Source organism: Pezoporus wallicus, unplaced genomic scaffold (genome assembly GCF_028554395.1).
Source record: "Pezoporus wallicus isolate ANWC-B61680 ecotype Strahan unplaced genomic scaffold, APGP_CSIRO_Pwel_v1 contig_2384, whole genome shotgun sequence".
Lineage (NCBI taxonomy): Eukaryota > Metazoa > Chordata > Aves > Psittaciformes > Psittacidae > Pezoporus > Pezoporus wallicus.
The window spans coordinates 47,530-61,942 of record NW_026640488.1 but is presented as its reverse complement, the minus strand read 5'-3'; the positions used below and the strand labels follow the sequence as shown (position 1 = coordinate 61,942).

Here is a 14,413-nt window from a genome sequence, read left to right as displayed (position 1 = left end):
TTGCCTGGGATCAAGTGCAACAAATTGATAAGCATGTAATTAGCTCATTGGAAAATTCATCAGTGTGGAGAATGTTTTATTAGGGAGGCAGCCATTCTCTCAGGTGACATGGTGACAGTTCACATCCATCTTGTGCTTGTTGTGTTGGGGTTGCTCAGGAGAAAGCTTGTCTGGGCTATCAACAGCTGGGGCATTGAGCTTTTCCTTGGCTTGTTGTGGTTGGGGTTTTTTGACGTGCAAACACTGCTTTAAGCAAGAGCTTTGCACTTAGCTGTTTAGTAAAACGAACTTAAACAAACAACTTAAGAGATAACTCCTACTCTTGGTTTTGCTTTCCTAACCTTCAGCTGGCACCTTTTCCTTTGAACATCACACCTTCAAGAAGCAAGGAAACCCACCCATCTAATTCTCCAGTATTTAACCTCAGATGCTTCTTCCTGCTTGGAAAACTCCCTCGGAGATAAAGGTCTCCCAAGGTTGGCAAACCGATCATGCTCCCCACCAATAACAAGGAAACAGAAAAGTGCCCTTAATAGGCAAAGCTAGAGAGGGAGATCAAGCAGAGAGAAATACCTCTCTGCGTGCTTCACCAGCCACAAAACATTCTGACTGGGCATCTTGCTTAAAACAGCCAAGCCAAACGCTTTTGCTTGAAACATCTCTTGTGATGGGTAGCAATTTCAGAGGTGTGCTCTGAATGGGAATCTAGCACTGCAATCCATTTGCAGAGGTTACCTGCAGGAATAAGCACATATTCAGCATATAATACAATAACCTCCCTATGAGGTCGTGTAGGCAGGGCACACTCAGAAACACACAGGAGAAGTACATGCCAGGTTGGATGGGACTTTGACCAACCTGGTCTAGCGGAAGTTGTCCCTGCCCATGGCAGGGGAGTTGAAACTGGATGATCTGTGAGGTCCCTTCCAACTCAAACCGTTCTGTGATTCTGTGACGATTTGGAGGCTGACACAGAGGTGAGAAGGATGTGTGATGCCTGCACATATACCCATACAGGACGCATATATATATCAAAACACCTGATGGGTCCAAACCCCAGCCCACATATACAAGTATAAGCTATTTTACAAGAAACCCATACTCTAGATTTTAGGAAACTGCATGAAAACAATTCCAAAACCAGTCTCTGTACAAAGCTAACCACTCTTATAAGGGACTAACAGATGAGATGCTCTTGGAAGAGCAGTGCAACCGAGACACCCAGCCATGACAGCAGGACAGCATGCTGAGCCCTTCCAGCCCCCACTGGCCTGGATTCCCATGACTCTGGATGAAGGCCGGTCGGCATTGTTACTGGGGCTGTATCAACTTTCTCTTCTTCTTGACAGAAGACTCTCAAAGCTCAGCACAAGCCATCCCATGCCACTTTACAAGACAGGGCTTATGACCTTAACAGCTACATGGCACTGCACAAGTATATCCAACTTCCCCATGTTGCCCGTGACACCCTGCAATCAGCACGCAGTTCTAATGAGGTGAAGTCAACCAAGGAAGCCTAGGGAATGCTGGAATCCCAAACTTTTCACGCAGTGAGCGTGGTCCCAGCAAGGTTTCTGTGCTGCTCTCTCTGTTCATCGCAGCAGCAGAGCTTGATTAGTTGCTGACTACTGGTTATTTTGGGGGTCCCCCATGGAAATGACAGGGACAAGTGACCCCATGGGGACCCACTAGCAGGGCAGGCACAGACCTCTTGCGGAGGACAGCATTCGAGCACCTTAATCCCGCATCCCCAAACCAAAACAGAGGGTCCTTATCCCTTCTCCACCCCCCTGGTGGCGCCTGCGCCCTCCACAGGCCCACCAGTGGGACCACGGCCCACCCCAGCCCCACAGTACCCGCTCTCCACCCTCAGCCCATCGTGGCCCCTCAGCCCCAGGGCCTGATGCTCCCGCGCTGCCCCCGCGCTCCGCCGCGGCCGTTGCTCCCCGCGGCGCCGCCCAGTGCCGTTAGTCCGTCCGCGGCCATGGAGGTGCCGGTGCCGCTCCTGGTGCTGCTGCCCGCCCTCCTCGCCGGTACAGGGCGCACGGCGCCGGGCAGGGGCTGCCGGGGGGGAGCCGGTGCTGGGGAAGCGGGCTTGTTCTGTGCCCCGTCCAAGGGAAGGGGAAACTTGGCCCGGTACCGGGCACCAACCGGTTTGGGGGCGCAGCAACGGTGCCTAAGCGGGTATCAGCCATCGGGGCAGGGTGGAGAACCGGCGCAGGACGGTGCTGGGCACAGGCCGGTCGGGACGGGACCGGTGGCGGACACCGGCTGGCCCCGGGGGAGGTCGGGGGTGACGCGGGCGGGAGCAGAAGCCGTTAACGCCGTTCTCCCTCTCCGCAGGGCTCCTGTCGTGTCCCGGCGCCGTCGCCAGCGTCCCGGTGAGTGCCGTCCCCAGGAAGGGCGATCCCACCCGCCTCCCCCTGGGCCGCCAGGGCAGGGCGGTCCTTACCCAGAGCCCCGGGCTAGGACCGGGAAGCCGGCACCCGCCTGCCCTGGAGAGCCCCATCTCCTTCCTATCAGCCCCGCCTGCGGTGCCGCTCGGGACGGTTCCTCGCCGCCCGTGCGTCCCGCTGCCTCCCGTGAAGTGCCGGTGTTTTTCAGACGCGGATGGGTGACCTGTTTCAAATGGTGTGTCTTAATCTCCTTACGTACCTGTCTTCCCTAGCCTGACTGCGAAAAGTACGGCGTGATTGGATGCCCAAGGCACTACAATCCTGTTTGTGGGACCGATGGAGAAACCTACTCAAATGAGTGTGTGCTCTGCCTTTCAAACAGGTAGCCACCTAATTGACACCCTAACCTAGCCTAACGTAACCTTCCCTTCCCTCTATGTGAGCCGCATGCTCACATTATCCACCTGACAGCCAGTTAACTGGTAGATTACTGACATTAGCTGTGTCCCCTCAACTGCTGATCCCTCGCAAGAGCTTTTATCCTGATACTTGCAAATGGCTTATATTGGATTCAGTTAGCTGGGAGTACTCAACATTCAATTCTGTAGTTCCTAAGGAGAAGCATTTCAGAGGGTGTTTGTCTGTAGTGTTCATACAGTGCCACTGCATGAACCATTAAATGTAAGGCTGGACTATCCACACCCTCCACCGAAACCCATGGAAGATCCCACCCAAAAGGCAGCTTTTACTACAAAAATGTTTTATGTTCCAATCTCCTGTACTTCCTTTCACATGTCAAATGTTAGGAGAAAATACTACTTTGCCACTCAAATTGTCTAAATATGAAGAAAAATCTCACCTGTTATTTGATAGAGGGTATTTTATTCTTTAATAATTCAATAATTCTTTTAAAAAAATTAAAAAAAAATGCAGCTTTGAAAGAGTGTTCATAGTTATAAGCAATGGTCATTTCACTTCAGGGATTCTAAGGTACATTCCATCGCACTCCTTAGGAGGGGAGAGCAAAGAGATCTTGCTGCCCTTCTAAACAAGCTGCATAACCAGTAATTGCTGAGATAAATAGTGTCATGTGGTGATGCAGGAACAGATGTAGGGGCAGATAGTGAATAACAACACAGTCATTTCTAGATAAACTTGAGTGATTCTCAACAGTCAACTTGCAGGTCACTTCCAGCCATGTTTAAACCAATTAAAGGACTTTTTAGAAGGCATTGTGGCCATCATTCAATGATGACCAAGAGAGGACTGTTTATGGGCTTTGTTAGCCTTGCAAGACCATTTGGGCACGTGGAGAGTCCCACACACATCCAGAGTACTGCAGGAGAGGTCACTGTGGCTGATCTGTGATGAGACACCTGAAGCAAAGGTGCAGCACAAACCTTGCCCATCCTGGTTCTCCGTGCAGCCTGTATAGACCAAAGCTGGTCTTCCTCTCTGCCTTTTGGGTTGGTTTTTTTTTTGAAGCTTAGATATAATCCATCCTGAAGTGCTCAATTGCAAATCCCAGGTCTCTTCCATACTCAGTGTTCAGTAGCAGTGAGAACAACTGACCTTAATTTAAGCCTAGCCTGGCAGCACCACAAGCTCTTTGGAAACAGACACAGCAGCTTGAGCTCTGAACCTCTGCAGGGTTTAGTGCAAGGGCTGTCCTTCAGACAAGATTTTTCCTGACATTTTTACGTGTGTTTTACATCCACTGGGCTTGGTTTTTCCTTTCATATTCCTAATTCACTGCTTTCTGGTAAAAATATTCCTGATACAACTATTAGTACAGCTTCTGGGTAACCATAAGCCTCTTGAATTTCATGAGGAATAAAACAGCTTGATTCTATTAAGATAGGGAAGTGAACCGGAGATCTAGGGCAGTTCGCATTCCATCACTTTCTTTTTGTATCTGCACTTGCCTGGTAAACTGAGATTTGCAAATGGAGCACCCCAAAATATCTTGTACAGAACTTCAAAAATAAACAAAATCTAACTAAAACCAAAGAAAGCTTGGCTAAAATTTCCTTAAAGACTCCAGCATTCAGAGAAACACACATTCAAACTTTAGTGAAGCCTGGGATTCCAGGGGGAAAACTTGCAAGCATTAGAACTGGTTCCTACTTCAGGGACTGGGAATTTTGACTTGCTTTAGTGCTTTGTAACAGACACCTTACTCCTCATGGTGAGATTTGTCTTGTGGTTTGAACCTTCTGATTTGCAGATGGCTTTATCAGGTTTTTACAGGTAGCAAAGTCTGAAGTGAGTCTGTTTCTGGTAAGTTACTCACTCTGTGTGTGTGACACATAGATCATTGCAATTTGGTTACTTTGTGGTGGTTTGCCATAGGTGATGCAATTAAATGCATCATTGCATTTAATTGAACACATAGAAAAACATAAGAGATTTGCTCTATAAAATGTCTGTGTACATTCAAGTGTAGTCCTTCTCTTCTAAAATGTTTTTCTTCTACTTGCAGAGAAAATAAAAAGGATGTCCAAATTTCCAAGAAAGGAAAATGCTGATCTGGCAGGTGGTCACTCTTCAAAAAAATGAAGACACAGTCCTCAGTGCTTTGAGGAAACAATGCTTTAAATGTACCTTCCGTGTAGCCTGTCTTAATAAATAATCTTACCTGTTAAAAGCACTGTTACTGTATTAAAACCAATTTTGATAAACATAGCCATAGTACACTAGTAACCTGAAGCCCGATTTATTTTCCCATGCAAGGCAGACCATAGGGTAAGAAAGAGATGTGCTGGCTGTATACCAGCAGCTCAGTTGTTTGGAGAGGGAAACGGACGGATACCCAGTGCCATTCCCACAGCACCATCTGGGAGCAAGGAGGTCCCAGCACCTCTGTCACGGGCAGTGCTGGCAGCAACAGCTGCTCTTTGCTTCCGGGAGGGTCTGAGCCCTCAGGTGCCAGCAACCCCAGGGAAGCCACTGGAGGGGTTTCATGTGGTGGCTAGCAAACTGGAGACAGCAGCCTCTGCCCAGGGCTCCCTACTGGCAGAGGGCAGTGATCAGGGCACCTTCTGCCACAAGTAAGGGCTGATTCAGAGCGCAAGGGGCATTGGCAGGGGACACAGGCTGCCATGGGGCCCACAACCCTCTGAGCTCTGCTCCCTGGGGCACTGGTGTCACCACCCCGGGGCTGGCATCCAAGAGCTACTTCCCATGGCAAACATTAAAGCAAAACCTGAAAAGTCAAGACTCATGTAAAAGGGTGTACCCCAGAGCAGGTCTGGTGTGCCCTCCTCCAGGGCGGGTGTGCAAGCACTGGGGTTTGGTTCTTTCCTAGCACTTGTGCACATGGGCACGTAGTCTTTCTCATGTTTGTTCCCTTCTGTTCTGCTAGACATGTGTTTTCTGCATGTTGCTTGAAATGAATTTTATTTGTGTTGTCTTACCATGTAATACACAGATGGCTTCTACCTTTGATTGAAGCCAAATGGCACCTGCTGTAGCCCTGACCACAGACAAATGGCTTTGTCAGGCTTTGCTGGGCAGCAGCAGCTCAGGCAGAGATGTACAACACACTTCATAGCTGATGAACATTCACAGGTCAGTGACTTTGGGTTTGAAAAAAAACAGTGCTTTAGTTTTCTAAGTTTAAGCACTAAGTGCTTTAGTTTCTCTAAGGGGCTGAAGCTACCCTTATGTTCCAGCACATGGCTGCTTTCATTTCCTTCATGCAAAGACTAATCTTTGATAGAGAGATGTCCTGTGTGGCACAACTGGAGGGCTGGAAGCTTAGGGTAAAGCAGTCACGTGAAGACATGAAGATGAGGATGGAAAAGAAAGATGACCAGTGCCTCCTAACAAGGTATCAGTTGTGGATAGAAAATCAATTTCTCTATTGGTGGCAAATCCATTTGAGAAAGTTGCTGTGTGCTCCCAGCTATTGTTTACACATCCAGATGTGGAAATCTTCGCCTTTTCAAATCGCAACAGATGCCACAGCAGTTGTGTACTATGCTATGAGTTAACAACTGGATGGAAACGATAAGTTGTTTCTTTTATTTCTATGTTGATGACTAGTTGTGCTTACAAGGAAACTTTAACAACTCCAGTTGTAGAAATATTTTCAGTATTTGACAAACGTGTGCATTGCCTTGCTTTTTACTTTCTTTCGAAACTCAGGAAAAAATATCTGGTTTTGTAAACACCACTTAATGAAACAAATGCAAATAAAAAAATAGTATGTAGGACAATTCTAATCACACTGTTCCTAGCATATGAATGCTTAAGATATACTTTAGAGCTGGCTTTAAAATCTTTCTGGTTTTATGCATATTAGAAAAGTGGTGAATTCAGTACCTTGTGTAATTACTCACCAAATCTGCCCCAGCATTTTTAGTTCATTTTCTATACATTAAAAAATTCAGGCAATTCCCACAGATAAATATTGACAGCGAGATTTTTGAAGAAATGCAGGTGTATGTCACAGACCCTACTTCTTTCTAGTCTTACCACAAACAAGATACCTCTCATTCAGCAGAGTCACTGGATTCTGGAGGTGTGCTGCTTGGAGGGAAAGGTGATCAGGCAGGCTCAGAGCCTGCCGAAGCACCCAAGCTATAGCCATAGCAAGCAATGCTGCTATGGCCGCATTGCACTGGGTCTAACAACCCTCCAAGTAACGGTACCCAGGGCTCCTTGGGGCCGGTGGCATTAACTTTTTCACTAAGCCAAGGTAGAAGTATTTCTTTTCTCTTGAGGTTATTTCTCTTTTAAACCTTTTACATTGCTCTTCTTACAATAATAAATAAAATCACCAAAAGCAGGACTTGCCCAGAATCGGCTTGGTTTTGTAAGCCTCTTTCAACCTGACTTCTGGTTTCATGTACGTTACTGTTACTCGCCTTCCATGCAAACTGTTTTTTGGGTGGAACAATGCTGAAATTTGTTACAACTGCTGTGGCTATGTTGCCCAACTTCCCTTTTGCTCTCTCTTGTAATATTTTAAACAGTTCTTTATAATAAGTACTTCCTCAATTGATTAAATTCCTGACTCTCCCACACATGGAAATATAAAAGAAATCTGTCCAGAAAATGTACCTAAACAAGATGTTCCCTGGCCTGCACTCACCGCTGCTCAGCAGAGACTGCAGGGGGGAGCTGGGGCAGCTGGGATCCAGCTCCCAGCTTAGCTGTGGGTAGTTTGGGAGTGCTCAGCCTCTTTGCTTCAGGCACTCTTTTGAGGGTTTGCAGAGGTGGTAACACACTTTGATTTGAAGGAGGAAAGCATCTCTCTATGAACTGCTGGCAGTCTTTCAGGACTGGGGATCCTCAAGTTCTCTTGGGTTTGATAAAAACATAGCAAACCCATCATGTTTCCACTGAACATTTAAGGCTCAAAATATATTGCTAGCTGTTGAAAACCTTTGTCTATAGGAGAACATCTATCCAAAGGTGTTGGCTATTAATGGTTACAGAGGACAGACTTCTCTCTTCCTCTTTGGTATCAGTGTAGTGTTAGCCTGTACTCGTATACAGCCCCTCCGTTTGTCCTGGGTGGCACAGAGCCATGAGCAAGATCATTAGGGAGAGGTCTAACTGGGGGAGCCATGGTCTGAATCCGGTGGCAGGTAAACCAAAGGGTTTGAACTTGTGAATTCCCATCTTGCTCCCTAGGCGGCAGCATTTATTTTCTTTTAAACCACATTTTATTCCGTGTTCTCGCAAGTGTAGGAACGACTTTTTATTGCCAATTTGTATGCATAAACGTTCTGTTAGGAGCTCTTTCTTTTCATCTGTGTTATTAGTGTCATTGATACACGATCTCATGGAATTGGCAAAGTTAACTTGCTTTTTTCCTGATCATTGAACCCACCTATGTTTGCTAAAAGAGACTCTGCAGCACGCCGTGTTGTAAAAACTATTCTATGGGCAGATGCCTCATAGGTGAGACTGTGGCATTCATTGCCATGCACAGGGTTGCAATGGGTTCTGTCTTAGCTTTATGATTTTCTAGCTGGTCATTTAGCAGTCACTCCATTTTCTAAACCCTAAACATTTACAGAAGCAGCATAGCATTCTGCACAGAGCATTCATAGCTCAGGGAAAAAAAAAGGAATATTCCTCTGTGACTGAGTCTTATCTTTGCATTGAGGAAAAATTAACCCCTTTTAAGTGGGTTGTTGGGTGTTGGTTTTCTTTTTGTCAGTTGGTGAGATATTACATAAGATTTTGATACGCTTGTTTTATTTCACCTTTTAAGAAGATCTGAATTCTTCTTCCTGACATTAGTTGCACAAGCATTTAGAGTTGACCTAGAACTGTTCCTGCTTAAGCTAGTTTGTTCCAGCTTCCCCAGTGACAAAGGGGCTGAAAAATCCTGCCGTGGAGAAGAGAACATGGCTGGGACTGAGGTGTTGAACTCATCTAGTAACAGGCCAGTGTCAATATAGGTTCTGTGGGATACTGCAGCAAGCCTCAGACTGCTGCCCTGGAATGGTCTGAGTTTTCTGGAAGTCCTTTTTCTTATCTGCCAGTCCCTTCTAATTGTTTTGGGTGCCCAGCAAGCTGCAGATGTCTGTAAATGGACACCTGAAGTGAGCTCTCTGTCTTCATCTCTGTTGGGAAAGTATCTGTCAAAGCAAGGAGAGGATCCTTTAGCAATCTATCTGCATCCACCTCAATTATTCTGTAATTTATAACACAAGAGGGTAATGCATTTGCAACAGGCACCTACACTGTCCAAAACTGGGTGTTATCAGAACCACCAGAACAACCCTGGCAGGCCTGACTACCTATGGGAGGGCACCTAAGTCATCTGGAGTGTTGTGTGTAGGTACACAGCAGAGAAACGTCTCTGAACTTACTGCTTTATTTCCCATCTCTTGGATTCAAGTTCCTTGGGTGCAAACTTCATAAAATGAATGCTTAGGTTCAGCAGCCAGCCAGCAGGAGTGATAAAATCATGTTCTTCAGAAGAAATAGCACAGTCTTGGAGGACAGCCCCCAGATTTTCAGAAAGGCAGGCCTGCACTGCAGTTGACAGAACACAGCACATTGTGAATAGTCCCTGGCTGACACCAGGTCTCTCAGGCAGGGTACATAGTCGCCTGTATGTTCCCACCTCCAGGTAACCCAGATTCCCAGCGCAACAGCAGACTTGGCATGGAGAGCAGAGCTGGCACTTCTTGTATTGTGTGCTCCCCATGGCTCATATTTGCAACAATCAGGTTCAGTGTCATTCCTGCTCACCCACCTGAGCTGTGGGAATGCAGCTGAGCCCACGGCAGCCCCTAGATGTATCCAGAGCCCTGATCCATTGTGGTGCTCAGTAACATGGGATACGTCAGGGGGTTGGGTGGCCAGGCTGAAAGCAGATGCTGGTTAAAAGTAATGGGGGTACATCCAAAACATGGTACAAAGGGTACATCACCCAGCCAAGCTGACACCCTGCTGCAGAGCTAGTGCTCTAACTCGGCAATTACACATCACAACAAAGAAGAGAGAACACTCTCAGCTCAGTAATGAGCAGGCACAAATGAGCTACTTGCACCCATCCTGTTCCTTTTGCTTACTGTATTATCGTAACATCCAGTCCCTGTAGCACAGTTGTGTCTGTAAAGGTGGGGTCACTCTGGGACTCCATTGCTTCATCTGAAGTCACCAGGTTTCTGTACCGCCTGTTTGTAAAATCCAGACACTTCAACAAATTCCTTCTGGAATTTGAGCTTTGCTTCAATGCACACCTCTTTTTCTCTTTTTCAGCAAATGAGACGCAGGGGGCAAAGGAAGATGATTTATGAAGAGGTGGCACATGCAGAAAACTCCCCAAGGGCTGAATCCAGAAAGGCAGCTCAAGTGGGCTGCTGGTTGAGGGTCTCACCAAGACAAACATTTCCCTGCTTCTTCCTCTTCCTAGAAGAGTTAATGCTGAGAGGTGCATTATTATTATTCCAATAATAATAATGCCAAGAAGTGCTGCCAGAATGGGCAGTGGCTGGGAGCACCTGGGAAAGAGTCAGTGCATTGTCAGGCCTGTGGGTTACAAGCTCCTAAAAACCAGGGGAGCTTGCAGAGCAGAGAGAGCAGGTCCCTGAGCTCTACTGTGTCCATTTATGGCCTGGGTATAAAGCACAGCAGTGACCCCAGTATGAAGGGTTCTTCTGTGTCCTTGTCATCTCTCCAGCTTCCCTTTGGCTTTCAAACAGGAGGGACAATGACTGCAATCTCCCCCTGGCAGGTGAAGAGTTCAGCTCCAATGTCCAGGGTTGTTCAGCATGGAATATGGGGATGCACATCTTCAGTGAGTTCATCCAGGCCTCCAGCAGACTGGTAAGAATAGAGCATAAACCTTTGGGCTTCACTCTGTGCCCTGGGAGCTCCTGCAGTCATCCCTGCAAATGGGGAGCTACAGGCACCAGGGCTGCATATCAGGAGAATAGCAACAGGGCTCAATTGCGTAAGTTCCCCTGGGAGGACCCTGGTCATCCCAAGGAATAATGTGCCTGGGAAGAGTGGCACAACTCTTCCTCAGGCATGCAGGGTTGCTCTCTATATGTGCAATTACTTTTTGAGTCTGAGGAGGATCCAGAAATATGTTGCTATAAACATCAGGATGAGTGTGGCCAAGCTCCAAACCTCTGCATCAGGGTGAGGTATACAACCTGCAGGGACCTCCTTCCGTGGCACCAAGGGATACAGCATGGAGTGACAAGCTAAGGAAAGCACAATCCAATATTGGAATAGATGCAGCTTGAGCTGCTGCCTTCAGGGAAACATCCAAAACAAAACAAATTCTGGGGTTTATACCCTTACATGCTATGCACTCAACCATCACACACTGCTCAGGTGCCTTGCATGTGCCTCTTGGTCCAATGGTGAATTTTGGTCTGGGGTCTCCTCATCCATCATTAGGTGCTTTTGTTGCCTGGAGGTGGCTGGAAATTTCTTATCACTCCAGTTGTTTCTCCTTGCTAATTCCTTTATCTTCCAATTTGCATTGGTCTCAAGGCTTTCATTTACATAACTAAGCACAGGTTGTAAATTAAGTTCATCTTTCTCCACTTGTGGCCTTAGGCTCCAGCAACTGCAGCTACCCATGCTAAGTGACTACTCATGCTAAACAAAACCACCCAGTCAAAAGAAATCAGCTAAAGGAATCCAGCTAATTAAACTTAATTCACAGCAACAGCATAGCAGTATGATGCCTCAGACAAATCCTGCCACCCTGGCTGGTGCAAGCTTTTCCCTTGACTTTTGGCAGATTTTTCAGTGCCACAACCCAGTAAGGGGATAGAAGGTGGGAGAGAAATCAAGTTGAGAGAAATCAAGTTAGTAAAACTCAAGACTACCTTTCCCTGACTTAAAACCAGCTTAGTCTCACAAGCCGGCGAAGCACGTCTATGGGCAGCAGAGGCTAGAATCAGTGTCTTGCTAAAAACCCCCAGTGCTCCCTCCCATGCAGACAGGCCAGAGCTGGACATCAGGAGCAGCACAATGGTGGGTACACAGCTCTCCAGTGGGCTCTCTCAGTCCACCCCCCTGAGGAGGGTTCCCTGTGTCCAGGCCATACGCTTAAGAAACGGGAGACACAGCCCTACACCAAGCCCTCTCTGGAAAAGATCTCACTGACCAAGACTAGGTCTGAGCCAAGAAATAGTCTTTAAAGAAGGCAGGAAAGCCTACCTAGGGAAGGCAGGCACAGGCTGTGCGTAGCACCAGCCAGCCAAGAGGCAGGCAGGCAGGCACTCAGAACATGAAGGCAATCCCACGCCAGTACCAGAAGCTCTCCTTCTGGTCCAAACAGCCTCAGTTTGGCAGTGAGCCCCCCAGACCTTACCTCACTGCTGGTGGGAACTGGCACCACCAGCCACTTGTGTCCCCCAAACCACTTCCCTGCAGCAGGACCAGGAGCAAAACCACACGCCACAGACAGGAGTGGGACTTCCTTAAGCAGTGGCACAGGTACAGCTTCTTTAGGTCAGGTCTGTTGGGGAGTTTGTGCTTGTTTGAGCCCGCTGGGCTCTGCCATGGGTTGAACACTCTCCAGCTGCTTGCCTGTGCAGCACAGCACCCTGCTGCCACTGCTCCTCCCTGGAAAGCACCCCCATCCACCAGCCTAGTCACTGCATCCCTGGGAGAGTCTGCAAGGAACATCCTTCTCCAGCCTGGATCCTGTCTGCCAGACATGCTGGACACAATCGGCCCTCTGACAGCACAGCGCTACAGCCCCAAAAGCTGGAGCAAGGGGAGCTGCCAGAACAACAAGGAAGCCAAACGTGCATCCCTATGGTGCTCACCCAGCTGTCCCCATAACCAGCCACACAGAGAAGACTGCTGGCAGCTAGTACCCAGGTAGCTGCAGCACCTTTGTCATTGTCAACTTTCCAAGAGCAGCAAAACCCAGCCTTCTAAAATGGAAAACACTTTAATTGCACAGGGACCCTGGGGCAGTTCCCCGACACCAGGCAGCCAGAGCAGAGGGACAGTCTCCACTACATCCCTTCCCTGTTCAGTCACTCTGCAAGCCACCTTGGTCACCTGCCAGTGCCACAGCGGCCTCATGGAGGCCCCAAAGGCCTCACCAGGCACCCACCATGGCCCTGTGCCACCCGCCCAAACTGGTCGGACAGAAACCACAGGGACCACTGCCAGCTGTATGCCACCGCTGCTGCAGGGCAGGCACAGGGACCAGGCACCTCCCTCTCCCTGCCCCTCACAGTGAGCAGCACCCATGGGCTGCCCGGCCTGGGACAGCACAGGGGACAGCATGGTCCTTGTCCCTCATGGAGAAGGTTGAGGAATGGCACAGATACAAGCTGTTCTGCACCCATGCCCAACCCACTGATGCCACCCATTCTCCCTAGGGTAGGGCTCTGGGACAACATGCTGCAGCCAGGAGGGCTATCCATGTTAGTGAAATGAAAGGGGTTTGACAGAGCTCATCCCTGCTCCCGGGAGGGATAAAGTCCTTACATTGACCCGTGTATGAGGTTTTGAGTCAGGACTTCAAAAAGCAGGCAGCTTCAGCCTAGAGGGTCAGGCCAGGACAGATGCTCTACAGACTCCTGGTTCCCTGACTTACTCGCTAGAAAACGCACGGCCACCCAAATCTCTGGAGGGGCACTCACTCCTCTTCCCATCCCTGTGATACTCCAGGAGCAGAGAGCAGATTCACCTGTCTCCTCTAGCCTCCTCCCTGCCTCTCACCAGTGCAGGAGCCCAGTACAACTCCTGTGCTGTGCCCGGTGGGCAGCTCAGACATGTGATGCTGTGCTGGCTCTCTCTGCATGCTAGGGCATGCTCTGCCTACAAGCAATGGCAGCACTGCTGAAAAGCCTCCTGGCAGGGAACTGCATGTATCATCGCCTGGTTTAGTCACTTCAAAACAATCTGGTTAGTAAGAGGGAGAGGAGGGAGGAAGACTGTACCCCGGGCAGGGATTGCATATGGAAATACCGATGAGATGACACTGTTCTCTGAGAAGTTTTGGAACAACTGGAGGAACAATAAAACATTGCAGTTTCCATCCACACAGCTGTATCCCATGGATAAAGGAAAGCAGGAATCTTACTGGAAGTCACATCTGATTCCTATCTGTCTATCCCAGATCAGTTGTGATGCTGAGGAGAGACAGGCTGAACCCTGCCCACTAGAACAAAAGGAGAATGCACGAAGCAGAGTGCAGCCAAGGCAGTTGCTGAACCCCAGTGGGCAGCAGGCAGCCCTGCCCCAGCAAGGAGCTGGCAGCAAGGAGCTGCCTGTGCCGACGTCCTCCTCTTCCCCCTGCCCAGGGTATGGTGTGAGCCAGAGCTGTGTGCTGCTGGCTCTTGGGCTGCAGCTAGTGTTACTGCTCTCCCAAGGAAATCCTGATCAAAAGACCAATGATTCAGTAAGGTTCTTGTGTTTTGGAGTATTTGAAAAGGCAGTTCTTTGCTGTACCCTGTGGAGCAGCTGATCTCTTACACTATTCTGGGGCAAGTGAGTTTTGCAAGTAGAAATCTCATCTAATTAGTTGCAAGAGTTGGACTCTGAGTCAGTACTGGCTGGTT

General features: G+C 48.5%; 1 protein-coding gene across 1 annotated transcript; it reads left to right on the top strand.

Moving 5' to 3' along the window:
• The first annotated feature begins 1,905 nt into the window (after window positions 1-1,905).
• Window positions 1,906-5,043, top strand: SPINK2 (serine peptidase inhibitor Kazal type 2). The gene is made up of 4 exons (XM_057419124.1): window positions 1,906-2,033; window positions 2,344-2,381; window positions 2,669-2,778; window positions 4,879-5,043. Exons 1-4 carry the CDS (start codon window positions 1,985-1,987, stop codon window positions 4,922-4,924), a joined length of 243 nt encoding a protein of 80 aa, XP_057275107.1. The 5' UTR covers window positions 1,906-1,984; the 3' UTR covers window positions 4,925-5,043.
• The last annotated feature ends 9,370 nt before the right edge of the window (window positions 5,044-14,413 follow it).

What these genes read in the sequence shown, in the direction of transcription:
- SPINK2 (XM_057419124.1), top strand. Translation starts at nt 1,985, where the DNA reads ATGGAGGTGCCGGTGCCGCTCCTGGTGCTGCTGCCCGCCCTCCTCGCC. An exon ending in GCTGCCCGCCCTCCTCGCCG is followed by an intron (nt 2,034 to 2,343) that starts GTACAGGGCGCA and finishes CCCTCTCCGCAG; the next exon opens with GGCTCCTGTCGTGTCCCGGC. An exon ending in GTGCTCTGCCTTTCAAACAG is followed by an intron (nt 2,779 to 4,878) that starts GTAGCCACCTAA and finishes TTCTACTTGCAG; the next exon opens with AGAAAATAAAAAGGATGTCC.